The following is a 27,341-nucleotide window of genomic DNA, read 5'->3' on the forward strand; positions in this document are numbered from 1 at the left end:
ACTTTTAATAGCGGGCCGACTGGTCCGCGGGAACAGTGAACAGAAAGATGAAAACACAAACACTCTGATTAAATAAAAGTCGGTACTTAGCTTTATTATAGAAGATACAGAAACACCCTAGTGAACTCCGTGTCTACAGAGATCTGTCTAGTTCGAATCGGAGCGGCTAGGTCAGCGTCGGCTGACGACAAACAACAACTCTGCTGCGATGAACACACAACTGACTAGCAAGTACACAATTCGGTGGCGAGTATACAACTGAGCGGCGAATCCAGAACTGTCCTAGCGCTCGCGACTCCAGCGCTTAAGAAGCCAGAAGCCAGCGGTGGCGCGCGCAGACTTGCGGCGATTTCCTGTATCGCTGGCGCTGCTTATGCGGACGGCGTCCGGACTTTGATGTTGCCAACCTTTTGGCAGCGGGCTCGGGTGGCATTACTGGCTAGGATATAACAACCAATGGGCGGAAGATATGATAGATGTGTGGCTTCCCAGTTATTCACCTAAGGCATTTATTTGGCTTCAGGATCTGCGTAACCAACACAAGGTACATTTATGTCTGTGTAACAGAGATTTATACCATCACAGTGTAGGTACACTTCAGACGTGGTCACACAATTACCGAGTGACAACGAAGGGATATAGTATTCTCATAAGAAGTATATTAACCCTTTCAGAATTCATTTTTTTTCTGGAAAATGGAAAACTCTTCTTTATGTGATAATGCTCTTAGGTGATTTTTTTTTATGATTTTACATGCAAGATTCATACAAAAGTACTGGGTGATCAAAAAGTCAGTATAAATTTGAAAACTGAGTAAATCACGGAATAATGTAGATAGAGAGCTACAAGTTGACACACATGCTTCGAATGACATGGGGTTTTATTAGAGCCAAAAAAATACAAACGTTCAAAAACTGTCCGACAGATGGCGCTTCATCTGATCAGAATAGCAATAATTAGCATAACAAAGTAAGACAAAGCAAAGATGATGTTCTTTACAGGAAATGCTCAATATGTCCACCATCATTCCTCAACAATAGCTGCAGTCGAGGAATAATGTTGTAAACAGCACTGTAAAGCATGTCCGGAGTTATGGTGAGGCATTGGCGTCGGATGTTGTCTTTCAGCATCCCTAGAGATGTCGGTCGATCACGATACACTTGCGACTTCAGGTAACCCCAAATCCAATAATCGCACGGACTGAGGTCTGGGGACCTGGGAGGCCAAGCATGACGAAAGTGGCGGCTGAGCACACGATCATCACCAAACGACGCGCGCAAGAGATATTTCACGAGTCGAGCAATACTTTCTTTTTTTGGTTCTAATAAAACCTAATCTCATCCCAAGCATGTGTGTCAATTTGTAACTCTCTATCTACATTATTCCGTGGTTTATTAAGTTTTCAAATTTATACTGACTTTTTGATCACCCGGTATATACCTTTCTTGAAAACATACTTTGTACACGTGGTTTCATTTTATAGACTAAAATAACTAATTACGAAATACTTTCTATTGCAATAAATAGTAAAATGTTCATTCAATAGTTACCATGCAAAATAGCAAAAACAATATTCAATTGTACAGTGGAATATAGCGAACCAGTCACGTCCATGTATTCTGGTGATCACGAGCTGCTGCGCACTTCTATGTTGATTTTATGGTAGTTTCGTAGTGATACCGAACAGTTGGTAGCACTTGTGCATGATGAAAATGTTGAACATTCAAAAACGTGTACCTCAGGTTTCCATCGGGAAAAAATATTTCTACTGCAGCTAAGACTCGGTAAAAGTTAATGTAGACAATTGTAACCAGAGGGTCTGAAAGGGTTAAACACATTGATATTACTGCAGCAAAGGGAATATGGGCGCAATGATTTATGACCGTCATGTAAAGCAACTGCACCTGCCACCCCTCCCTCACCCCTCCCAGTACGCCGCTTGGGCTGTTATTCTGCTTATTTAGGATCAAATTTGTGACTCTGTGTTGTTATCCTAGGAAATGTTAGTTTTTGTTTAGAATTTATTTTATTGCCCAATTAATTATCTTTATCACTACCAAGATGGTCTTCTCTATATGTATGCCGACCTTATCTTAATGAAAATATTTTATAGCTCAATATGATCGGCAAAGTATGATGTCACTATCAAACTTGCCTGCCCGAGGTAAGTCTAACACTATGTTATTACACTAGACGTGATTAAACTGCGTGAAATTGAAAAAAAAAGTCCAAGTGGCAGAACATGGTGTATTTATTTAGGAATTTTCATGTAGGTACGAAACAAGGATTCCTACTCTTCCAGCTACCTAGTTTCAGATACATTTCGAGATCACCCAGCAACCCACTTGTCCCATGCAAAACGCACACATGAAGGTAATCGTAAATAAGAGATTTCTTAGGATTTTTCGTAGGGTAGCAAATAAGACAAATTGTCTCGTGCAAAAACTTTTATTAATTTTTGCTTATACCTTTACACGCAGTAAACAACCCTCTCTTTATTTTTGTTTCGTGTTGCTTTAATAATATTAGATCCATTTTTAACTTATAATTTAAACCTACATCCGAACCATCTACTTCTTTTTCCAACCAGTAATTTTGTTAAATACAAAGAAGTTATGTTCTCGAATTCTAATATTCTAATTTTTTTCTGTAAAAATATCTTTTATTGCTTTAACAGTTAGCTCTGTCCTTTCCTGCAATTCTTCCAGTGGAAAGCATTCGAGGATTTCAATTTTTCCGTTCGTTTCCTGCATTGCACTATCGCTAAAGGATACCATATTTTCGTGGGTGTACGCCACCAAGTCTTTCCTTCAAATTCTTGCGGAATTTCTGTACAGAGTTGAAAGTTTCCAATTTTTTTTTAAAAAATTGCCCATTAAATTTAGTTATTTTGTCAGTTTTAAATTCCGAAAATGGGCATTCGGTTGTTAGTAATCATCCTTTTTAAGCTGATCCAAATGTGAATCGATCTTTACCAACAGATTGCTCATGTGTCGTTTAACACAGTGAACGTCCTTCGGTCCATTAATTTCTATGAGTAGTCCAACAAGTGATAAATTTCCACTGCTATTTGCAGTAGATGCTTATATCTTGTATTCCCCGTCATGGCCAGATTTCTCCATAGATTGTGTTTAAATTAATATGTAAGACTTCCTTGCTCACTTGCAATGGTCTCTTTCTTTTCCAATTGCAATTTATATTATTCCGTTATGGCAGTTCTTTTCGCCATGTACGTCAGGTTTCGTTTTTTGTCTTCGATCTGTTCCATTTACAGATTTATTTTGAGTACGCGTAACAAATTAATTGCAGTTACAGTACTAATTTCATTAATAAGGAATGGTTCGATTCCGTGCATTACATTTACTCCTTTCAAAGATCTATGGAATAACAGTAATTATGGAACTAATCCTAATTTGGCCATGTCTATAGGGGCAGTGTTGTGGAGAACAGTGTTCTGGATTGAAAACAATTTTTTTTCCTCCTTTAATATAACACTTCCAGTAGCACTTTGGAAGACGCTATTGATTTTTTTACAACCATCCTCCGCAGTGTTCAATGGTCCCTCACTATCAGTACATGAGGTATTCCTGGTTTTGGTTTAGCTGTGGTGGTTCCTTCACAAGAAGTCACACGTAAACATTACCCTAAAATTACCACAGAAACAAACATAATTTATTTGCTTTTACTAAACGTCGCCAAGTCCATATTGTTTACTAGACACAACCGTCCAACTACATTTCTGACCATTAAAATTGCTACACCACGAAGATGACGTGCTACCGACGCGAAATTTAACCGACAGGAAGAAGATGCTGTGATATGCAAATGATTAGCTTTTCAGAGCATTCACACAAGGTTGGCGCCGGTGGCGACACCTACAACATGCTGACATGAGGAAAGTTTCCAACCGATTTCTCACACACAAACACCAGTTGACAGGCGTTGCCTGGTGAAACGTTGTTGTGATGCCTCGTGTAAGGAGGAGAAATGCGTACCATCACGTTTCCGACTTTATAACGGACGGATTGTAGCCTATCGCAATTGCGGTTTATCGTATCGCGACATTGCTGCCCGCGTTGGTTGAGATCCAATGACTGTTAGCAGAATATGAAATCGGTGGGTTCAGGAGGGTAATACGGACGCCGTGCTGGATCCCAACGGCCTCGAATCACTGGCAGTCGAGATGACGGGCATCTTATCCGCATGGCTGTAACGGATCGTGCAGCCACGTCTCGATCCCTGAGTCAACAGATGGGGTCGTTTGCAAGACAACAACCATCTGCACGAACAGTTCGACGACGTTTGCAGCAGCATCGACTATCAGCTCGGAGACCATGGCTGCGGTTACCCTTGACGCTGATTTACAGACAGGAGCGCCTGCGATGGTGTACTCAACGACGAACCTGGGTGCACGAATGACAAAACATCATTTTTTCGGATGAATCCAGGTTCTGTTTACAGCATCATGATGGTCGCATCCGTGTTTTGCGACATCGCGGTGAACGCACATTGGAAGCCACACCAGCGTATCACCCGGCGTGATAGTATGGAGTGCCATTGGTTACACGTCTCGGTCAGCTCTTGTTCGCATTGACGGCACTTTGAACAGTGGACGTTACATTTCAGATGTGTTACGACCCGTGGCTCGACCCTTCATTCGATCACTGCGAAACCCAACATTTCAGCAGGATAATGCACGACCGCATGTTGCAGGTCCTGTACGGGCCTTTCTGGATACAGAAAACGTTCGACTGCTGCCCTGGCCAGCATATTCTCCAGATCTCTCACCAACTGAAAATGTCTGGTCAATGGTAGCCGAGCAACTGGCTCGTCACAATACGCCAGTCACTACTGCTGATGAACTGTGGTATCGTGTTGAAGCTGCATGGGCAGCTGTACCTGTACACGCCATCCAAGCTCTGTTTGACTCAATGCCCAGGCGTATCAAGGTCGTTATTACTGCCAGAGGTGGTTGTTCTGGGTACTGATTTCTGAGGATCTATGCACCCAAATTGCGTGAAAATGTAAAAACATGTCAGTTCTAGTATAATATATTTGTCCAATGAACACCCGTTTATTATCTGCATTTTTGTTTGGTGTAGCAATTTTAATGGCCAGTAGTGTAGTTACTGGCTCCGTTATTTGATGTAAGCGCTGTGCCTATCGAGCACCTGCATGCCTATTTAGAGGCAACACCTGCCTGGAACAGCGGACAGTTCAACCCGAAGACTCAGTTTTCCACACTCCAAGAAATAATGTGGTCGATCCCCAAGGATCATCGTATTTCGTCTTCTGGAACACTCTACAAAACACCACCTTGGCGCCAGAGAGCACACGACTTCACAACGTGCAAAGGCTGTCGGTCGACTCCACGATGTCTCGAACTCCTAAACTCGTACGAATTATTTGGCCTTTCAGCCATTGAGAATCAGGAGCAGAGTGCAGGTATTCACATTGGCCTATTCGTAATCCCACTCAAAGGGCTTCTGTAAGGTGCTGCTTTCTGCCAGCAGCTTTAGAAGTTTGTCTGCAGTGGAACACAGTGGCCATCAGTTAGAAGTCACTCGACCTTCAGATGGTCTACATCTACATCTACATAGATATTCTGCAAATCACACTTAAGTGCCTGGCAGAGCGTTCATCGAACCAACTTCACAATAATTTTCGATTATTCCAAACTCGAACAGCGCGCGGAAAAAACGAATCCCTATATCTTTCCGTGCGAGCTGTGATTCCCATTATTTTATTGTGTAGATCGTTTCTCCGTATGCAAGTCGGTGTCAGCAATATATTTTCACATTCGGAGGAGAAAATAGATGATTGAAATTTTGTGAGAAGATTCCGCCGGAACGAAAAATGCATTTGTTTTAATGGCGTCCACCCCGAATCCCGTATCATGTCAGTGACACTCTCTTCCGTGTTTCGCGATAATACAAAATGTGCAGCTCTTTTTTGAACTTTCGCGATGTAATTTGTTAATCGTATCTGGTAAGGATCCCACATCACGCAGCAGTACTGCAAAAGAAGACGGACAAGCGTAGTGTAGGTAGTCTCTTTACTAGATATGTTCCATATCTCATATTCTCAGACCACTACCAGTTTAGGATAGACAGCTCCATCAACTCCAGGCTGAAAAAAGCCTTCTTTCCCCAGAAACTGACCCTGTTCTAGACAATAACTATAGGAGGAGCAAATGGGCGCAGTCGGGAAATGATATGTTACAATATGAGTCACATGTTCTACACCTTCAGTGTCCACGAATTCCCATCACACTGCCGCTGGCCAACCTCCGGAAGACTGTACCAACTGACCCCAAAGGAACTTATATGACTGGCCGGAGTGGCCGAGTGGTTCTAGGCGCTACAGTCTGGAACAGCGCGACCGCTCCGGTCGGACATTCGAATCCTACCTCGGGCATGGATGTATGTGATGTCCTTAGGTTAGTTAGGTTTAAGTAGTTCTAAGTTATAGGGGACTGATGACCTCAGAAGTTAAGTCCCGTAGTGCTCAGAGGCATTTGCACCATTTTAACTTATATGTTTAGTCGCCTCGAGTTAGATGTATCGGTACTCATATCAGTTTCAAAAGTAAAGAATCAATAATTTGAGCTATCAGTACTGATTTTTCACAAAAAGAATGGAATAGACCAGTACAATACCACCACATTTCTTTAAAGAATCGAACTCTCATGAACAAAACATCGTATTTCCTGAACTATTTGTCTCTGATATAATTTTTTAGGTGGATTCAGTGGTACATGTTGATACTGTTTTATCCTGCCCACTCGTCAAACATGGGATGTCTTCTCGGATAGCTAGACAACAATTCAAGCAAATCGGATTAATGAGTTTTATTACAGAAAATTAAATGAGAATACTTAACTTTGAGAAATTACAATCATGTGTATCTTCAGTATATACGATTCGTAATAAAAGAGAAGTAATACAGTTCGTAAGTCGCTGCTATACTAGTGCCTATTCTTGATGCCGCTGTGGAGGTCGTAGCACTGTTAGCCGCGGCCGGTCAGGAGCGGCGGTTATGTCCTGTTCGTTTCGAGGGCGCTAATGTTCCCGACCGGCGTGCCGGCGCTTGCCTTTACGCCGGAACAGATACTGTCTGCAAATTGTATCGCGAGTAGAGTTACTACTAGATAAGTCATACGGTAAAACGTCATGCCTGATCTTGGAATTTTACTACATAAAAACCTTTAACATATGAAACTTCCTGGCAGATTAAAACTGAGTGCCGGACCGAGACTCGAACTCGGGACCTTTGCCTTTCGCGGGCAAGTACTCTACCACTGAGCTATCCAAGCACGACTCACGCCCCGTCCTCACAGCTTTACTCCCCCCAGTACCTCGTCTCCTATCTTCCAAACTTTACAGAAGCTCTCCTGCGAACCTTGCAGAACTAGCACTCCTGAAAGAAAGAAAAGAGTGAAAATATTCTGGAAACATCCCCCAGGCTGTGGCTAAGCCATGTCTCCACAATATCCTTTCTTTCAGGAGTGCTTCTTCTGCAAGGTTCGCAGGAGAGCTTCTGTTAAGTTTGGAAGGTAGGAGACGAGGTACTGGCAGAAGTAAAGCTGTGAGGACGGGGCGTGAGTCGTGCTTGGGTAGCTCAGTGGTAGAGCACTTGCCCGCGAAAGGCAAAGGTCCCGAGTTCGAGTCTCGGTCCGGCACTCAGTTTGAATCTGCCAGGAAGTTTCATATCAGCGCACTCTCCGCTGCAGAGTGAAAATATCACACCTTTAACATATGATTATACGATGGCGTACTGAAAAGTAATGCCTCCGAATTTTTTATGTGAAAACTCTCAAAGCTTGTTAAATGAAACAAAAGTTACTACCGTTCTGTTCTTCATGTCTACTTTATTTCTCACCATGGCGACGAACACATTTCTCTCAACGACAGACCAGTTTGTTGATACCGTCGCTGAAGAACGTTTGACTTTGTTGACAGAAACACAACCTCACCTCTGCTTTATCACCATCAAACTGAAGCGCTCGAAAGTGCTCTTTAAGTTTTGGAAACACATGAAAATTGGATTGGGCTTTATGAAGAATGATCGACGACAGTCGTGTGACTAGGACCTCGCGTCGGCTAGACCGTTCGCCGGGTGCAAGTCTTTCGATTTGACGCCACTTCGGCGACTTTCGCGACGATGGGGATGAAAGGATGATGATTAGGACAACGCAACACCCAGTCCCTGAGCGGAGAAAATCTCCGACCCTGCCGGGAATCGAACCTGGGCCCTTAGGATTGACAGTCTGTCGCTCTGACCACTCAGCTGCCGGGGGCGGACACCGGCGACGGTGAACCCCAGGCGTCGGCTTGTTGCAAGTGTGGCAGCGCTCGTGTGTTGAGTGGCATTGTCTTGCTGAAGGAGAGGGTGTTCCGTGTGTGGACGAACTCTTCGAATTTGAAACTCGATTACAGCACGCAGTTTCTCACACACCGACCCAGTTACGTTACACACCGCCGTGTTACACGATACAATTCGGAGCCTTTTAGCGGCAAAAGTTTTCAGATATGAAGACGTGAAGAATAAAGATGTTGAATGTTAACAATGTTATATTTAAAAAGCCTTAAGAGTTTTCACACAAAAAGTTCGGGACAATACTTTTCAGCATTCCCTCTTAGCTGTTAATGAATAGAGTATGACAGCATTTAAATTTTTTAAATTTGGTCAGTAAACGTTTGAAATATTGAAAATCAAGTTTCTTACTTCTGTAAGTCCTTAGATCTGTAATCTGCAACTGGGATCGTGTCCCGTGTTAAAGGTTTGGTAAAGTAAATAGATACTTCAATCTCTCCATCCCTGTTTTTTTAAAATCATTCTATAATAAAGATTCTCGATTTTCTCAAGTTTAACATGAAAAAAAAAGTATTAAATCAAGCAATTTTTTATTTTATTACAGACTGAAATTTTTAAAAATTTGGAATTTGAAAAATGAAGCTGTAGAAGAGATTATCAGAAAAGCAACTGAATAGTACCCAAAAGTAAATAAATTAAATTTTATTTAAAATTGTCTTTCTTCTTCCGCAGAGTCACCGAAAAACAATATTTAATCCTGTCGTTTCCTACAGAATCCGTTAGGCAACTTTGACAGCGTGCTGCCTGCCGTTGAAAATAAACACTCGGAATCTTCAGGTATTCAGTGAATAGCTTATATGACTGGAGGAATAAAACCTTTGTTTCTTCCAGTTCCTCTAAAGCACTGGCGCATAGTGATAACACAGGTGTTGCCAAATAAAAGCTCATTCCACAGTTCTGATCATAAAGATGCGATGAATAATTATTAACATCATTAGATACGGTACCTGCTATATAGTACTGATGTGAGTTAAAGTATCAGCTGAAAAATATCAAGCAAAAAGCGTCAGTATAGAGATGAAATACTCGATACCAAGCAGGGGTGACACTTTTTCCGTGTTCCTACCTCCTAGGGAAAACAGACAAGTCAGCCATGGCAGAACATGCTCTTCAGTCGGGTGATCACGTACTGAAATTTTCGGAAACTGAAGTTTTATGTTCTGTGACGAACAATTATTCACGGCTATATAGAGAAGCCATCGAAATATAGGAACATGGGGATAATTTTAACAGAAAAGAAGAAGCTATGAAAGTGAGCGATATATGGACAGTGGCGCTACAGATTCGATGAGAAGTTTTTATCTTTGACGTACTATGATCGACAGTTATATTTTATCCTTGACAAGCTTTATCTCTGCTATCACTTGAAATCCAGACCACGCCCACATTCCACGGTATTTAGGCTGCTATTCGACGTTCGACTCGTCAGTCGGCAAGACTCAGCATAACCAGGGGCACCTCCGAAGATGTCCAACGTAGCTTTGGACGAAACGTCAGGGGTAGAAGAGTTCCATGGACCACGGCCATACAACTCGGAAGAATTCTCAGCAGCTGAAACATCCGGTCGTGAAAGCTTTCATTGAACACCAGAATACTGATCACATCTAAACTCTCTGCACACAGACAGGCCCCCGGAGGGCTATTTTGTCGTCGATGACCGTGGCCGCTGAATCACTTCTACTACAACCCCTCAATAGGTACATACTCTGGTGACACTGAACACAGTACTTGAGGCTGTTGCACCTTTTTCCGTCAGGGTACACACCCTACGGAATGGGAGACGAATGGAAACATTGTAGCCTAGTTTAGTACTGTAGTCAGTCCTCGTAGTGTTTGCGTGTGCTGTTGTGCCTCTGTGTGAGAGCGGGGTGCGGCTTGTGTGTGCGCAGGGCTGGACCCGGCGCGGCCGCTGCTGGACCGGTTCGGGGACGCGGCGTTCCGGCTGACGAGGGACGACGCGCGCGTCGTGCAGGTGGTGCACACCAACGCAGGGGCGCTGGGCGAGGCGGCGCCGACGGGACACCTCGACTTCTGCGTCAACGGCGGCGCCGAGCAGCCCGGCTGCAAGGGCCACCGCCTCCGTGAGTATGCAGCCCTGCGTCCCGAGGCAAGCGTTCCTGTGAACGCCCCAATATACACATACAGGAAAAAACGTGAAGCACTCAGAAAAGGAGGAGGAAACGAAATGGAAATTCACAGGTAGAGAGGGTATCTGATGTTATTTGACTTATTACAACATCGAGTCAGATTAACACTTTGCCGTCCGCACGTCTCGTACAAATTTATTCGCTTGGCGCCGGCAGTGCTAAGTCGGATTACTTGGCTTGTCGCCAGCCGCTTGTCACCTTTCCATTGATGACAAGCTTCAAACACATTGACTTTTGCGCCCTTTAATTTTCCGGAAATCCTCTATTTTGCCGTATCGTTCCACAAACTCTAGTTTTCTTTTCAAGTAACTTCTCTGCAAGTTGTAGGAGGGGGCACCCAAAGGAACCGGATTGTTGTCATAAAAAATTTATTGATGAACCTTTTTACAAAATTACTTCAGTCACCTTCAAAATACTCTCTATTACATACGATGCACTTGTCAAGTCTCTTTTCCCACTGTTGGAAGCATGTTTGGAACTCTTCAAGTTTGATATTGTCCAGTGCCCTTTGCGAAGTTGTTTTTACCGCCTCCACGTCGTCACAACGCTCCCCTTTTAGCGTTTTTTTCATTCGTGGAAATAGGAAAAAGTCGCACGGGGCTAGGTCCGGCGAATACAGAGCGTAGGAGCGACAGACCACGTCTGAGATGCCAAATAGTGGGTCACTCGTAAGGCCGTGTGTGCTGGAGCGTTGTCGTGGTGCAGAAACCAGTCACCTGATCGCCAAAGTTCCCGGCGTGTCCTCCTCACAATCCTCTCGCAGACGCCTTAAAACATCCAAGTAAAAGTGCTGGTTAACAGTCTGGCCAGGGGGTACGAATGCCCGATGCACAATTCCACGAACATCAAAAAAGACAATGATCATCGTCTTCACATTTGACCTCACTTGCCTTGCTGGTTTTGGTCTGGGAGAGTTGGGAGTCCTCCACTGGCTTGACGCTTGCTCGGTTTCTGGCTCATACCCCTAACACCAACTCTCAACCCCTGTAACGACTTTGTTCAAGGTGTTTGGATCACGTGCAATCTCTGTTTTCAAGTCCTGACACACATTCATGCGGATGGGTTTTTGCTCCTGTGTGAGAAGGCGCGTAACAAATTTAGCAGCAACACGTCTCATATGCAAATCCTCACTCAAAATTCCACTGGCACGAGCTCCAACTGATTCCTGTCTCTGCTGAAATTTGGTAGATCGTTTGGCGACGATCCTCGTTGATCTTTTAGCGGATCTTTTCAATGTTCTCCCCATTTCGCGACGTTGAAGGGCGTCCAGAACGAGCTTGGTCTTCAACACACATCTCACCGCGTTTAAAGAGCCCAAACCACTCGAAAAGCTGTGTGCGGCTCATAGCGTCCCCCTGGAAAACTTCCTGAAGCATTTGGTGTGTCTCCGTTGCAGGTTTTTACGCAGGAAACAAAATTTCACACACGCTCTTTGTTCTTTTAAAGTTGTCATAACGACTTCGCAGAGGTAACCCGCCAACAGTCAGAGAAACACAACACCACAGTTGCACGTTCAGCTCTACACTGACGCCGTCTGCACAGCTGTTTCATGAAGGTCCCTACTTACACCATCTAGCGTGAGAACCCTGCACTACGTCTACGAGTGACAGCGCCCTCTGAGTCCGTTTTCCTTTCGGTCTCCCCTCGTACACTGCTATAATAGTTATCCATGCAAAGGTCATGCCACTTTCCATCAGAAGGTGTCAATAGTTCCGTCACTGCTTCTGCTAAAAGCTGTCCAGCGCCGGAATACATCTTGAATGAGGAAATGTATCCCGTACTCCAATCACACAGCATCCGAATGAGTATGCCGTATTTCGCAATTTTCGACGGATTGTGAACTTTAAAATTTAACCGTCCACGCCACGGTATCATTCCTTCATCAATTGAGATGTTTTGACTTGCATTAAACGTTTCTTTAAACGATTTGGAAAAAATAATCAATTTCGAATTGCACTTTGACAAGCCGGTCTCCATTATCGAGTTTCCGGCCGGAGTGGCCGTGCGGTTCTAGGCGCTACAGTCTGGAGCCGAGCGACCGCTACGGTCACAGGTTCGAATCCTGCCTCGGGCATGGATGTGTGTGATGTCCTTAGGTTAGTTAGGTTTACTTAGTTCTAAGTTCTAGGCGACTGATGACCTCAGAAGTTAAGTCGCATAGTGCTCAGAGCCATTTGAAGCCATTATCGAGTTTATTGTTGCTGTCGGAAAAATATAAAAATGATAATATTTGTCTACATCGGGTGCGGGACATCGTTTTACGAAATATCGCAGTGTCTATCAACGGGTTCGTTGAGCAGTAATCATTGATCCTTAATTTTCTTACAGTTCCCATAAGGATAGCAAGCCCAAACCATTTTCTAAGTTCGGGTCCCGTAACGTCGACAAATTTGGCATTTTTTAAATCCAGTTTCTTTCTATTGTAATGTTGACTGTAGTATTTTTTGGTTTCGTTGCTAATATATTCAAATAGATCGTTCCCAATATATAATTGTACGATATCCACGACGCTCTGTGTATATTTGGGACGTATGTTTGGAACCTGGGGATCCTTCAAATTTATTGTTGGTCCTCTGTATATCAAAGTCTGACCATGTGCACTGTCTTCTTCTTCTGATTCAGCCGAATCAGTTGGCAATCGTAGCGTTCGCCGAATTCTTCCTACGATTCTGCTTCACTTCCATTTTTTTGATATCCATTGTCTTCTTCCCAATCGGCCAAGTCGTCCGGAACGTCACACAAGACGTCCGCGCATTCATCGTAAATAATCCTATTGTCTCTTTCGTCCGCCATTATGAAAGGGCACAAGTACTTATAAAAACAAAGCACTTGTTGACGCGTGTAACTTATTGTTACCTAAACAAAACACCAACACAATGCAGAAGATAGTGACGTGCTGTCGCCGGCCAGTGAGCGATACTCTGCAGACGACGCCACTGTGGTGTCGCCGGACGGCCTAGTGTTAACAGTGCGCGCAAAATGCCGCGGTGGGTGGTCGATCAGAGCGCTGTAGGGGAAGTGCCATTCTAAACTGAAGCCTACGCTCCCATTTATTGTAGACTAGCTGACCCGGCGAACTTCGTACCGCCTAACAGTCAATGAATGTCGTGTTACCTTTTAGCTGAACTAATTTAGGCTTTGATGAACGCAATACAATGATAGAAAATAATATTAATATAGATAGAAATATAAAAGTATTTTATTTTGATGAATGATGATGAATACATACAGAATGAGAATAAAAATTAAAAAAATAATAATAATTAAGTATTTCAAACACATGTCAGAAAAAAATCATTGAAAACTATGTTGTGCAGGTTGGGATACACTCTGATTAATTCATTAATCGGATTTTCATTCAAGCACCTTGTGGTAAACGACATTCTTTGTTTTTTGGTCAGGCGCAAGAACAAATAATGCGGATGGTTTGCCGACACGTGAGCATGCCACGTACAATTGACCATGAGAAAAACACGCATTTTCTAGATTGAGGCCACAAATAGTCAAGGATTGGCCCTGTGATTTGTTGATCGTCATGGCGAAGGCAAGACGAATCGGGAATTGAATTCGTTTAAACTCAAAGGGCATATCTGTTGGGATCATCGGAATCCTTGGAATAAGAACTTCCTCATCTTTAAATTTTCCTTGAAGTATCGACGCGTGAATCACATTGCTCATCAGTTTTCTTATCACCAAACGCGTTCCATTGCACAGTTTTGGTTGGTTTAAATTTCTAAGCATGATGACTACCGAGCCAACCTTCAGTTGTAAATTGTGCGGTTGTAAACCAGGCACATCCAAGGAGTTCAAAAATTCAGTTGGATAATTAGTGGCTTCTTCTTCGTTTGTTACACAGTCGATAGATTTGAATGAATACAGAGTACCTACGATTTGATTTTGAATTATAAAATTGAGGTCATCTACATCTTTATTTTTAGCCGCCAAAATTGCTCGCTCATTTAACCATTTAGTATTTTTGTGGTTAGCAATGATATCCGGAAATACTTTGTTGATAAGCTCGTCTTTTGATGAGACGAAATTGCAAAAATTTGGAGGAAATGAAATCAAACCGCTCGATTCGTCAACAGGAACACGGCCATTACCGATAGTCAGCAATTGCTTCGAGAAATCGTCAGCAGACAGATCGTTCAACAATGCAACTCTCATATTTACAGACAGTTGAAGTTTGTTTACATATCGCCACAGATTTGATGCTTTGAGGCAAGCGTTTATTTCGTCGGCAGCAGTAGATCTTGGAATTACTGGTAGTGTTTGTCGGAAATCGCCAGATAATAAAATCATTGAACCACCAAAACATCTCGAGTCATTGCGCAGATCTTTTAATGTTCGGTCTAGTGCTTCCAATGCGCGTTTGTGCGTCATTGTGCATTCGACCCATATGATGATTTTTGATGCTACTAAAACTTTGGCCATTGCGGAGTGTTTCGAAATGTTACATGTCGGTTGTTCAGCAGTTTGAAGGTTTAATGGCAATTTTAACGCTGAGTGAGCCGTACGGCATCCGTCTAACAATGTGGCCGCTACTCCAGAAGAAGCAATTGCTACCACAATTTCGGATCTCGCACGTACAGTGGCCAAAATCAATGACATGAGGAATGTCTTCCCAGTTCCAGCGGGGGCATCCAAAAAAAATAAGCCACCATTTCCATCATCAATTGCATTAATCAGTGTATCATAGACTTCCTTCTGCTTAGGATTCAACAGTGGTATATTCGTTTGAACTGATTGGATTAGTTCATGTGGATGGTATTCACGTTCACGTTCCAATTCTCTATTAAATGCGTCATTCATTCCGCGATCTGGCGCTGGCATTCCTAACCTAACTAACAAACTGCCGCACATGAGGTAACACATATCTTCGATCAAGAGCAAAGCCTGGTTATGCATCTCCTCATTCGCCTCAAGATCGCGATTTCTTGAGCTGACACGAATTCGATATAAAATGTCTTCCGACATGTTATCTTTGTATTTGTTCCACAGGTCACGTGGGTTCGATAGGAAGCATGTCGAAATGATGATAGCAAATAATGTGCATATCTGACTTGGAGATGCAGAAATAATTGCTTCAGCGATTGTCGTGTCCCAAATGAGTATCGTTTTCAAGCAAATTCAGCTCTTGACATGCTGCACGAAATGTGGGGCACACTATACCATTAACAGTTCGTAGTGATTCAAATGATGTTGGCCCTCGAACATGTACCAGCAACAACCGCAAATAGAAACATTCATCATTCTTCGGATGAACTGTGTAAATACGACCAAGAGCATCAGCAGAATGCATATTTGGATGACCAGGAACTGCATCGCCTTGCTTCCGACGTTGAAATTTCTTCGATGTAGCGTTCCAAGTGTAATAACGTGACATTTCCGAGTAATGCAACGTTCGTGCGAACGGATCGTTTTGACAAATCGCAAAGAAACTGGTCAGTGTTGTCGCTGGAGGTGTTTCGGGACGTTGAGCAGCATTCGACGCTGTGAAATATACTCTCTGACCGTTCTCTAGATGCACCCCCAAATGTACAACAGTGGGATAACGTTCGTGAATAGGGAATGAGAATATACACCAAATTGCTTCATTGCAGTTCACATATCTACCAACTTGATAGCGCGTGATTTCATCGTTGATATTGGATGTTTGGATACCAAAAACCGCCATGTCGCTCCCTTTCGTGACATATTTGCAAATGTATTTAATAGATTTGACCGAATTGCAATACTCAACATTACAATGTGCCTTGAATGTTTTGGAAAGAAGTGGCGAATATGGAACAATCCAACTGTTGTCAACTATGAAATCGTTTCCTTTCACTTTAGTGGTGATAGTTCTACCATTATCATCGGGCGATCGACGCCGATACAATGGATAACCATCGTTGCCCGTAATGGTCTCTGCCGTGAATTTTCGCGGATACCGTTTGGAACACTTGCCGTCGACCATGCACGGTGATTGGCTGTTGATAGTGCCACATGGTCCATGAATCATATTCGTGATTACGACATCATGTAGGTCTGGATCGGTTTCAGGAGCGGGAATCTCCGCACATATGATGTCATCTATTTGATCTGGCCGAATTCTGTCTACTAACCAAATTAGAATGTGAGCATGCGGTAGGCCTCGTTTTTGCCATTCGACTGAATACATCCAGCATCGAGTAATCCCAAAGACGTGTTGCTTAACAATGTAATTTATTAGTGACCGAATTTTTTGCTTGAAAACCCGTGCGGTGATGTCGTGTCGATCACTTGATGTTTGTCCGGGAAGCAGCAATCGAATAATTTCCATCCATTTCGGATTACATGTAAATGTAATGAATAGATCTGGCCGACCATAATGACGAACATATGTCATTGCATCTTGCGCATATTCATGCATATGACGCGGGCTACCTGTGTATGTCGCTGGTAAAATAGTCAATCGGCCAACATTTTCTGAATCTCCTTCTGTGCTTATTGCATCGCGTAAATGAATATACTCTTCCGAACGCAATTTAGCTTGATTCAACCGGATGAAAGTCAGGCGCTCCGTTTCGATTTTAACGTACATGTCAACGCAGTATTGTTGAAGCAGTCGACGAAATCGCAACAAATAATTGTCAGAATTTTCACGAATCATCAAACGATATGCGTAATAATTCATCGAACTAACCTCCTTGGTAGTTTCCTCACCTGAAACAAATTCAGTAAAAATTGTATTTTAGAACCCCTAATAGGTTAATTACTCTTACAGCTACTCTCTACTAAATTAGGAGTGACAACTTTTTTTGTGTACCAAAAGCAAACAGAATAAAATGTATATCAAGTTAAAATGAAAACAATGATATTGATCTTACCATTCAATGGATTAATCATTTTGATATTAAAGTGATATCCATCGTCTCCTTGCCAAAACATCAGCGGGTATTGTAAGGCGTCATATGAATGGTGTGTTTCATATATTCTTTGTAGTTGCCCAGTATTGCGTCGTGTAAGCACAATATCACGTGTTTCCAAGTTTTCACCAACAATCAGGATTGCCACTTCATCGATTGTTGGAGCATTAAATGTGCGTTCATGTGTTCCAGCTGGTCTTTTATCTGCTCTGATTACAACTTTATAGTCATCACTTGGCATGCGCTCTAAAGCAGTCTTGAACAGCCTGACCAATGCATGATGTTCATGAAGCATTTGCTGCAAATCTTGGAGAATTGCTCCTTTCGTAGCTGTGTTGATCCCTTGACGCCGGTCAAGTTGTTCTTCCATATTGCCCATGAAGTATATTTGCAAGAATTTCTGCTGTGCACCTTCAATGGGTTGCAATGATCCAATGCGATGGCAAATCTGGCCTTGAATCTGTAAATTCGAAGCCATAGTTATAGTTAGATTTACAAACACTTTTTTTTCAAATAATAACATACCATTTTTATTTTAGAGACAAATACAGAAATCTAACAAACTACATTCCAAATTTTTTTTACAATCATAGAAAATAAAGTTTTTAACGTAAATGTCGTATTATATCCGTGTTCTTCGATAATTTCCGCCCCAAATGAAGTCATTTGGAAACAGACATTGTATTTTTGAGTGTTCGCTAGAAAATGTCGTGATTCTAGTGTTTCGCCATAAAGCAGGGAACGCAATGGCTCTGGTGGCGGGACCACTAATGGCAATGTCACTTTACCACTAAGGCAGCACAAACTAGGCGTTTCACCAGCAAACTTCAATGCGCCACAATGCTGGCAAACAACGTCCATTGGACCAATGCAAACTAAACGATGCAAGCTGTAGTCGATGGTGCAATCATATCGAAACACTGCTGGATTCAAATCAATACTTGAGCCATTTCTTCTTGCACTTCGAAGATTATTCCTCTGTTCATCTGTACGATAAGCTCGACGATTTCTCGTTTCTAATCTAGCCGTTTCACGGGCTGCCTCTCTTAGCTCTTGTGTTTGAGAAGCACGAATTAAGGCCCTTCTTTGCTCCATCCTAACGCGGCGATCTTCTCTGGCAATTTCTCGTTCTTCGTCAGATAATTGACTCGCGATATTCCGTTGCCTAATTGCATTACGGCTCCGCTGGGAAAGATTAGATCTTCTAGGACGCGGCATTTTTATTAATAGTAATACTGAATATGCACTCGCACAAAACCACATAAAACAATCGAGACATAGACAACAGCTTATCAAGAAAAATCATAGACAACCTATGAAAAGACATTTACACTTTTGTTAACCTGTAGAATAAATCTGTAATTAATTTAATAAATAATTTACACAAATTAATGTCTAAAACAAACAAATATAACAGTACCTACCTGAACTTTCGAGACATTTTACACAAAATAAATTTCTGAACGCACACATAAATAGTTGTTACAGTATTTGACAGGACTGGACAACAAATGTTTGACATGTAATAAACAAATGAGCATTTATTGAAATGATTAAGTATTCATTACGCATTTCTGAACGCACGCGTAATATTTTTCAATCTTTTTTTTAAAAAAAACACATAATAGTTTATTCATCCATTTTAAATAGTTTATGAACGCATGCATAAATGTCAATCATTACTTACAGATTTTGACAAAAAAATTTGACAGCTCCGAAACTAAAGAACTTTTAGGGAAAATAACGCATTTTTCAAGTATTCGTCAATTTTTCATTATTTTTAAGATGTATTCTGCTATTCGGGGCGGAGACAAATCCAACAAATCAAAAACCATGAAAATTTTTATTCGTCAATTTTTCATTATTTTTAAGATGTATTCTGCTATTCGGGGCGGAGACAAATCCAACAAATCAAAAACCATGAAAATTGGTCCAGCAGATCTCGAGTTATAAGTGTTGTAACAAACCCGGCTTTGTTTTATATATATAGATATTGAGTGGGGCCCCTCCACGCCCATACTTGCACGGTGACTACTCAGAAAGGTCTACTGTCACCTCTAGTGTCTAAAAAGAATTCCGCCGAAAATGCAGCGATTTATTTTCGCCTGACCGTTTGTAACTTCCAGAGAACCGTCATGAGTGGCGAATTTTGAGTAAAACCTAGAATTTTTCTGGTTTTCACGTCAAAATTTGCTACTTTTGCCCAAAACAGAGTGGAGTTTAGACAGTCTCACCTCACTAACATGTTGTGAAGACACAATTGCGACAGAATTCTGAAACAGTAGTTTATTAAATGAAGAACTGAGGAAAAGTAAAGTCAGTAGCTCATGAAAAAGCATATCCTCAGTACAAAAAAAAAGTAAGGTCTTCACATATCGTGGTCCAAAGTCCATAGGGTTTCTCGTTTCACTAGCTATCGATGGCCCTTAAAAATTACATTCTTTCACCAAAAAAAGTCTAGTTATTGGAATAACACGATAGATAATGAAGTTTTACATATTAACGATATGGTAAAATACTCTCCTCTTTGCATGCTATCATTTGCCAAAATCTCATTTCGATATCTTAAACCGTTTATGAAATATGACGAGTATTGTGGATATTTCACTCTGACTTTATGGCTGGTGCGGTGCGATTGCAAATGAGTGCGCTACATCAGATCAGTTTTCTTTATTTTGGTGACAGTTTAAAGAAATATTCAATATGTTAGCTAAATTTCATACGCAACAACATATTAAGCAACATGCACGAAAAGCAAAATCGTAGCGAGCTCTACTTTTCATTGCAAACTTTTCCGAATTTCGCGTGTCTGCCCTCAGTCGCCGAAGGACTGTCGCATCCCGTTGCTTGAAACAGTGGTGCCACATCACCACTGATGAACACTGTGAATACGACGAACTACAAAGTCCATCCCACTTGCTAATATGCCGAAAGTTGGGTGAACCGTGCACCTTAGACGACTTGGTTAGAGCAAATAACAAAACTATTCAGACTGCTAATTTGTGTACTAATTTTGGGATTTGAATATCTGGAGACCGTGAGACCACTATCTCATTCCCACGTGATACAGTATTCCACAATGCAGTTTCACTCTGCATCGGAGTGTCCGCCGGTTTTAAACGTTCTACCAGATTAAAACTGTGATCCGGACCGGCATTCGAACCTGGGATCTTCGCCTTTAACGGGTAAGTGTTACACTGACTGAGCTACCCAAGCACGATTCACGTCCAGTCCATAGTACTTTACTTCCGACAGCATGTCGCCTCCTATCTCCCAAACTTCACAATACCTTGCGGGACTGGCACTTCTGGAAGAACGGATACTGAGGGGACATGGCTTAGCTACAGCCTAGGCGATTGTTCTCAGAATGGATTTTCAGTCTGCAGCAAAGAGTAGACTGATTTGAAAATTCCGGGCAGATTAAAACTATGTATCAGATCAGGAACCGAATCTGAGACCTTTGCCTTTCAGAAACAAGAGCGCAAGTACAATGAACTAAAGTAACACTACCCTAATAGAATGGGTAGACAAAAACCGCAAACAAAAAAAACACAACACGTATAATAATAATAATAATAATAATAATAATAATAAATAATGATATACACTCCTGGAAATTGAAATAAGAACACCGTGAATTCATTGTCCCAGGAAGGGGAAACTTTATTGACACATTCCTGGGGTCAGATACATCACATGATCACACTGACAGAACCACAGGCACATAGACACAGGCAACAGAGCATGCACAATGTCGGCACTAGTACAGTGTATATCCACCTTTCGCAGCAATGCAGGCTGCTATTCTCCCATGGAGACGATCGTAGAGATGCTGGATGTAGTCCTGTGGAACGGCTTGCCATGCCATTTCCACCTGGCGCCTCAGTTGGACCAGCGTTCGTGCTGGACGTGCAGACCGCGTGAGACGACGCTTCATCCAGTCCCAAACATGCTCAATGGGGGACAGATCCGGAGATCTTGTTGGCCAGGGTAGTTGACTTACACCTTCTAGAGCACGTTGGGTGGCACGGGATACATGCGGACGTGCATTGTCCTGTTGGAACATCAAGTTCCCTTGCCGGTATAGGAATGGTAGAACGATGGGTTCGATGACGGTTTGGATGTACCGTGCACTATTCAGTGTCCCCTCGACGATCACCAGTGGTGTACGGCCAGTGTAGGAGATCGCTCCCCACACCATGATGCCGGGTGTTGGCCCTGTGTGCCTCGGTCGTATGCAGTCCTGATTATGGCGCTCACCTGCACGGCGCCAAACACGCATACGACCATCATTGGCACCAAGGCAGAAGCGACTCTCATCGCTGAAGACGACACGTCTCCATTCGTCCCTCCATTCACGCCTGTCGCGACACCACTGGAGGCGGGCTGCACGATGTTGGGGCGTGAGCGGAAGACGGCCTAACGGTGTGCGGGACCGTAGCCCAGCTTCATGGAGACGGTTGCGAATGGTCCTCGCCGATACCCCAGGAGCAACAGTGTCCCTAATTTGCTGGGAAGTGGCGGTGCGGTCCCCTACGGCACTGCGTAGGATCCTACGGTCTTGGCGTGCATTCGTGCGTCGCTGCGGTCCGGTCCCAGGTCGACGGGCACGTGCACCTTCCGCCGACCACTGGCGACAACATCGATGTACTGTGGAGACCTCACGCCCCACGTGTTGAGCAATTCGGCGGTACGTCCACCCGGCGACCCGCATGCCCACTATACGCCCTCGCTCAAAGTCCGTCAACTGCACATACGGTTCACGTCCACGCTGTCGCGGCATGCTACCAGTGTTAAAGACTGCGATGGAGCTCCGTATGCCACGGCAAACTGGCTGACACTGACGGCGGCGGTGCACAAATGCTGCGCAGCTAGCGCCATTCGACGGCCAATACCGCGGTTCCTGGTGTGTCCGCTGTGCCGTGCGTGTGATCATTGCTTGTACAGCCCTCTCGCAGTGTCCGGAGCAAGTATGGTGGGTCTGACACACAATGTGTTCTTTTTTCCATTTCCAGGAGTGTATAACTAATAAATTAGCTATTTTTGTTTTTGGAATGTGTAATCAATAATTGATTAGTCAGGAGGAACGGTAATAGATGAAAAGTATAATGAATTTAAATATCTCATTCACATACACAAATCACTTTCTTAATCTTTTTTACCTTTTTTATTGTTTGAAGTGAAGATCGGTAGACTCTTAACGTGCTAGAAAAACGTTTAGTTTGCGATCTTAAAATCTCAGGGGAATGGAAAATTGTCTTCTCGCCTCGCGAGAAAATTCAGATCAGCCCTAAATTAATTTCGTGGGTATTGCGTTGACAGCGTAAGAAAAAATGTAGTAAAGCAAAATATACAACATTTTAGAAATTGGGGACTGATAACCGTTACTGTGAAATGAAAGCGGAAATGCCAGATTAAGCAATTATTATTTCACAAAGTAAGTTATTTATACAGATATCTGACATCTCGAACAGTAATCTCACAGTTTTGATCAAAATAAAAAACTGTGCCGTATTTCGGCGAAACACGTAGAAATTACAGTAATCTCAGCAGGATTATGGAGCGAAAGAAAAATATTCATAGTAAAGTCATTTCGGTAATCCGAATTGCCGATAATAATGGCACAACTAAACGAATTCCTAACAGGAACACAATTTCAGTTCATTTGAAACAAAATGGAAGAATATAGGAGTCTGATAGCGTAAGATGCTGTCGGAAAGGCGCGCGACTAAAGAGAGAGCAAGAAAAGACGAGCGCGCATTCTTATATAGGACAAAATACAGATGATAATGCTACGCCGTTCTCATTATCCTGGGCGTACATATTCGCTGACTTGCAGCGCAGGAAATTGGCACAAAGATTAAATTATATCTTTAACTTTTGATATTTCGATAGGAAAGGAAAATAGTACATTATTACGTCGCGGGCAGGACACAATATTACACACGTTACTGTTCGTAATACGGTACAGGAAAACTGTTGACGTTCAAAGGATACTGAGGACAATGCGAGCTGTGTGAACAGGGGCCCTGTCGCCTTTTAACACAGAATCAATATTGGGGAACAAGCATTGTACTATGGGATGGATCTGAGCAGGCAAAGTGGTTACATGATCCTTGACGGTAATGCGATCTCGCAGAGTCTCCATGCCGCGATATGGATGCCCAAATCTTCACTGAACCCCCACTATGTTCCACTTCTGAGATGTATACTCGGCCAGAGGTTGGAAACAGTGTGCAACAAGACTCATCCGACCGAATGACTTTCTTCCATTGCTTCATAGTTCGCATTTTGGACACGTTCTCCTGTTACAGGCATTTGCATCGCTGATGAGTGGCTTTGGAGTCCTACAATTCCCTACTTGTGGAGTTCTCTTTGTGTTGTTTCGGTGCTGACAAGGTTCGCGAGTGCGAGATTCAGTTCTGCAGCGACGTTTGCAGCTGCCGTCCTCTTCGTTGACCGTCCATCGTGATCATTAACACACATCTTCATCCGCATTGTGATTTAGCGGATGTTGTTTCTCCGGTTTCCCTCGTTGCTTTATAGGTCTTCGATTCGGTGCCTCCTGAAACGCAAAACGCTTCGGCTCCCTTGGTTATGGAAGCACCCACCACACGTTCGATTCACTCAGCTGCTACACAACGCACTCACAGCTACACAGATCACTGTCCTGACCGCGAGTGACTCTCGCAACATGTTGAGGACATGGCACGGGTGTCGTTCGTGGTCAGACACAAGAGTGCAACCTGCAGGCGAGGCGCGACCAACATCTGTAGCCATGTAAAAGCATGCATTTCCCGTGGTGTTAGCACATTTTTGTACAACCCCTGCACAACCATTAGTACCACACCAATACGACTCCTAACCACGTCATGCTGCCAAACCGTGGTACAGGTTTTGAGTGGTTGTGTATTTTCGCTGGGCATCATGCAAGCGTGGGCTCTGAACCAACTGTAATTTTATTACCAGTATGGACTATACAATAGCAAATGCACATGCATAAGACAAAGCATACCACGTGTTCACGTTCTGTTTTCCATATGATTTAACACCTCACACACACAATAACATAAAATTCAGGAAAATAGAAAATAAGCTCTCGCCCAACAGTAATAATAAAGCCTCAGGGCGACACCAATCAGAAAATCGTAATCTAATATACATATATCATCCAGTAGAAATACTTTGTCCCATTGAAATTAACTTAAGAAATGCGCACTCAACATGACCTGCAACAGCACACCACTCAACAAAGTAGCACAAGGACACCCCACTACGAACAGCATCTTAAGCGAACATGGATAGAAAATATGGACAACACAAACAATGTACAGTGACATAGTAACCAAGTGTACATCAAGCAGTAAACCTCCCATTATTTAAAGAATCAAACGCCCATGTATAATACAGCTTCAAACGTCTGGTTACTTTACAAGTAAGTTAATGTGTTACATATTTGTCCTTAAGCATCCGCTATCATGTAAAAGCATGCGTTTTTCGCGGCGTTTCCAAATATTTTTCGAACCCCTGTACTACCACTAGTACCACACCACGCAGCTCTTAACCACGTTCTGCTGCCAAATCGTGATGCACGCTTCCAGTGGCTGTGCAGTTCCCCTGAGGGTTGTGCGAGCTTGGGCCCTTAACTAATTATGTATAAGCTTTGTTGGAAGTCACTGTGTGTCCTCATTATCAAACAATGGATGACTATAGTCCAGATGAATTGCACATCATTACAAGCAAAAGATAGTTTTTGTCGCTTCTCGATGTTTATGACGTCATACCTTGAAACTTCCTGGTTGATTAAAATTGTGTGCCGGACCGAGACTCGAACTCGGTCCCGAGTTCGAGTCTCGGTCCGGCACACACTTTTAATCTGCCAGGAAGTTTCGAAACCACCGCACACTTCGCTGCAGAGTGAAAATTTTATTCTGGAAACGTCATATCTTCTCAACCACATGTCGTAGAATAATGCTATTTTGCATGTACATTCAGTGATACATGCAGACTGTTCGCAAAACGAGTTGCGAATAGAGTTAGTTGTAAAGAAGTAATAAAATGTTACCCCTGATGCTGAAGTTTTTCTACATGATCATCGAAAATGTACTGAGCGATAATCATTTTCCTTTTATCGTTTTCTGAGCGATGTCGGTGAGAAGAAGTTTTATACAGATGTGAAATTATGTGTAAAGCTTTTTAGAACTAGGGACCCTTCAAGCTGGTGGAGGCAGTGTGCTGATGTGGGGCGTGTGCAGCTGGAGTGGTTTGGATCCCTGATACGTCTAGATACGACTCTGGCAGGTGACACGTACATAAGAATCCTGTGTGATCACCTGCATCCATTCATGTCCATTGTACATTCCGACGGACTTGGGCAATTCCAGCAGGACAGTGCGCCACCCCAAACGTCCAGAACTGCTACAGAGAGGTTCCAGGAACACTCTTCTGAGTTTAAATACTTCCGCTGGCCACCAAACTCCCCAGACATGAACATTATTGAGCATATCTGGGACGCCTTGCAACGTGCTGTTCAGAAGAGATCTCTAGCCCCTCGTACTCTTACGGGTGTATGGACAGCCCTGCAGGATTCATGGTGTCAGTTACTTCCAGCACTGCTTCAGACATTAGTCGAGTCCATGCCACGGTTTGTTGGGGCACTTGTGCGTGCTCGCGAGGAACCTACACGATATTAGGCAGGTGTACCACTTTCTTTGACTCTTCAGTGTAGTATTGTTGCAGATTGTCACCCGTGTCAGCTTTCGGATCAAAGGTATTCCGACACCTATTAGTGGACACTGATGTGGGTGTGTCCACCCTAGCCCTTATGACGGCTTGAACCTTCCTGTGGACGCTTTCAATCAGGGGTCTGAACGTCTGTGGAGGACAAGGGTCGAAACCAGAACACAGTGATGTTGGACGCTTGGGTCTGGAGCTAAAGAGGAGGACACAGCAAGTGCCAAAACCCTATTTCCCAGAAATTTTGCTGAGTGGAAGAGGAACCAAAATAAGCGAACACCTGACCTAGCTTATCCGTAGACATTCGACCATTCCTGAGAAAACGACCACCAAAGTTTTTGACGTACTTTGGATGTCTTTTAGCATGTACTGAGCTCAACGGAACTGATGACATCGCGGCGTTTCACTTTTGCGTCCCGTGTTCGAAACCCGATTATTTTTTCATTTTATTTTATTTTTTCATCTGTTAACTCATTACCTAGAACATTACTGCACGAATGTTTCATATCAAGTTAGGATATACGAGTGCGTTATATTAAATGTAAAATTACAAATGGGTTTCACAATAACTCTCATACATTTATTATATGATATATGTGTGTTTGGTATTTTCAGGGGTTACATTCTTTTTAATTCTCATATTCTTATATTTCAATTCTATGTTCTGATATTTTATTCTAATGTTTATTCTTCGGGAAGATTTAATGCTTTTCCTTGGAAGATACCGATTGTAGAAACATCCGAAACACAGAAATTCCGAACACCACGTGACTATGAATGGAGATACACTACAGGAATTTCATCGAAAACAATTTCAAATCATTTTTCCATCCATTTATTCTTTTTATTTCTTTTAATTCATTCGCCAGACTTACAGTTAGTAGACGGATAAGACAACTTTATTTCAATATACAGTGGAAAACATTCGTGTAGTAATCTTACACAGACATAGGTAGACAAATGAAAAATAAAAATAATAATCGGGTTTCAACGGAGAAATTACACAGCCAACCGGTTGCAAATGATTTTTTAATATATTGACGTAGGTTTCGACACTTCTACGTTGAGTCTGATGTTCATTGCAAGGTATACGCACCAAAGACTGGAACTCTTTTAATTTTTGACTTGAGCATGTCTGCTCGATGCTTTGACTATTGTTTTCTCGCAATGTAACTTAACGTTTGTTAAAATT

At 42.7% G+C, this 27,341-nt stretch overlaps 1 protein-coding gene across 1 annotated transcript in view; it reads left to right on the top strand.

Moving 5' to 3' along the window:
- The window catches only part of LOC126416347 (phospholipase A1), a gene marked incomplete at its 5' end in the record, with an annotated part of 318,243 nt that overhangs the window by 258,081 nt on the left and 32,821 nt on the right, over positions 1–27,341 (top strand). The window contains one exon of the mRNA XM_050084026.1: positions 10,266–10,457. Coding sequence (XP_049939983.1) covers positions 10,266–10,457 — 192 coding nt within the window. The remainder of the gene's footprint in view (positions 1–10,265; positions 10,458–27,341) is intronic.

This window comes from Schistocerca serialis, chromosome 8 (assembly GCF_023864345.2).
Source record: "Schistocerca serialis cubense isolate TAMUIC-IGC-003099 chromosome 8, iqSchSeri2.2, whole genome shotgun sequence".
Taxonomy (NCBI): domain Eukaryota; kingdom Metazoa; phylum Arthropoda; class Insecta; order Orthoptera; family Acrididae; genus Schistocerca; species Schistocerca serialis.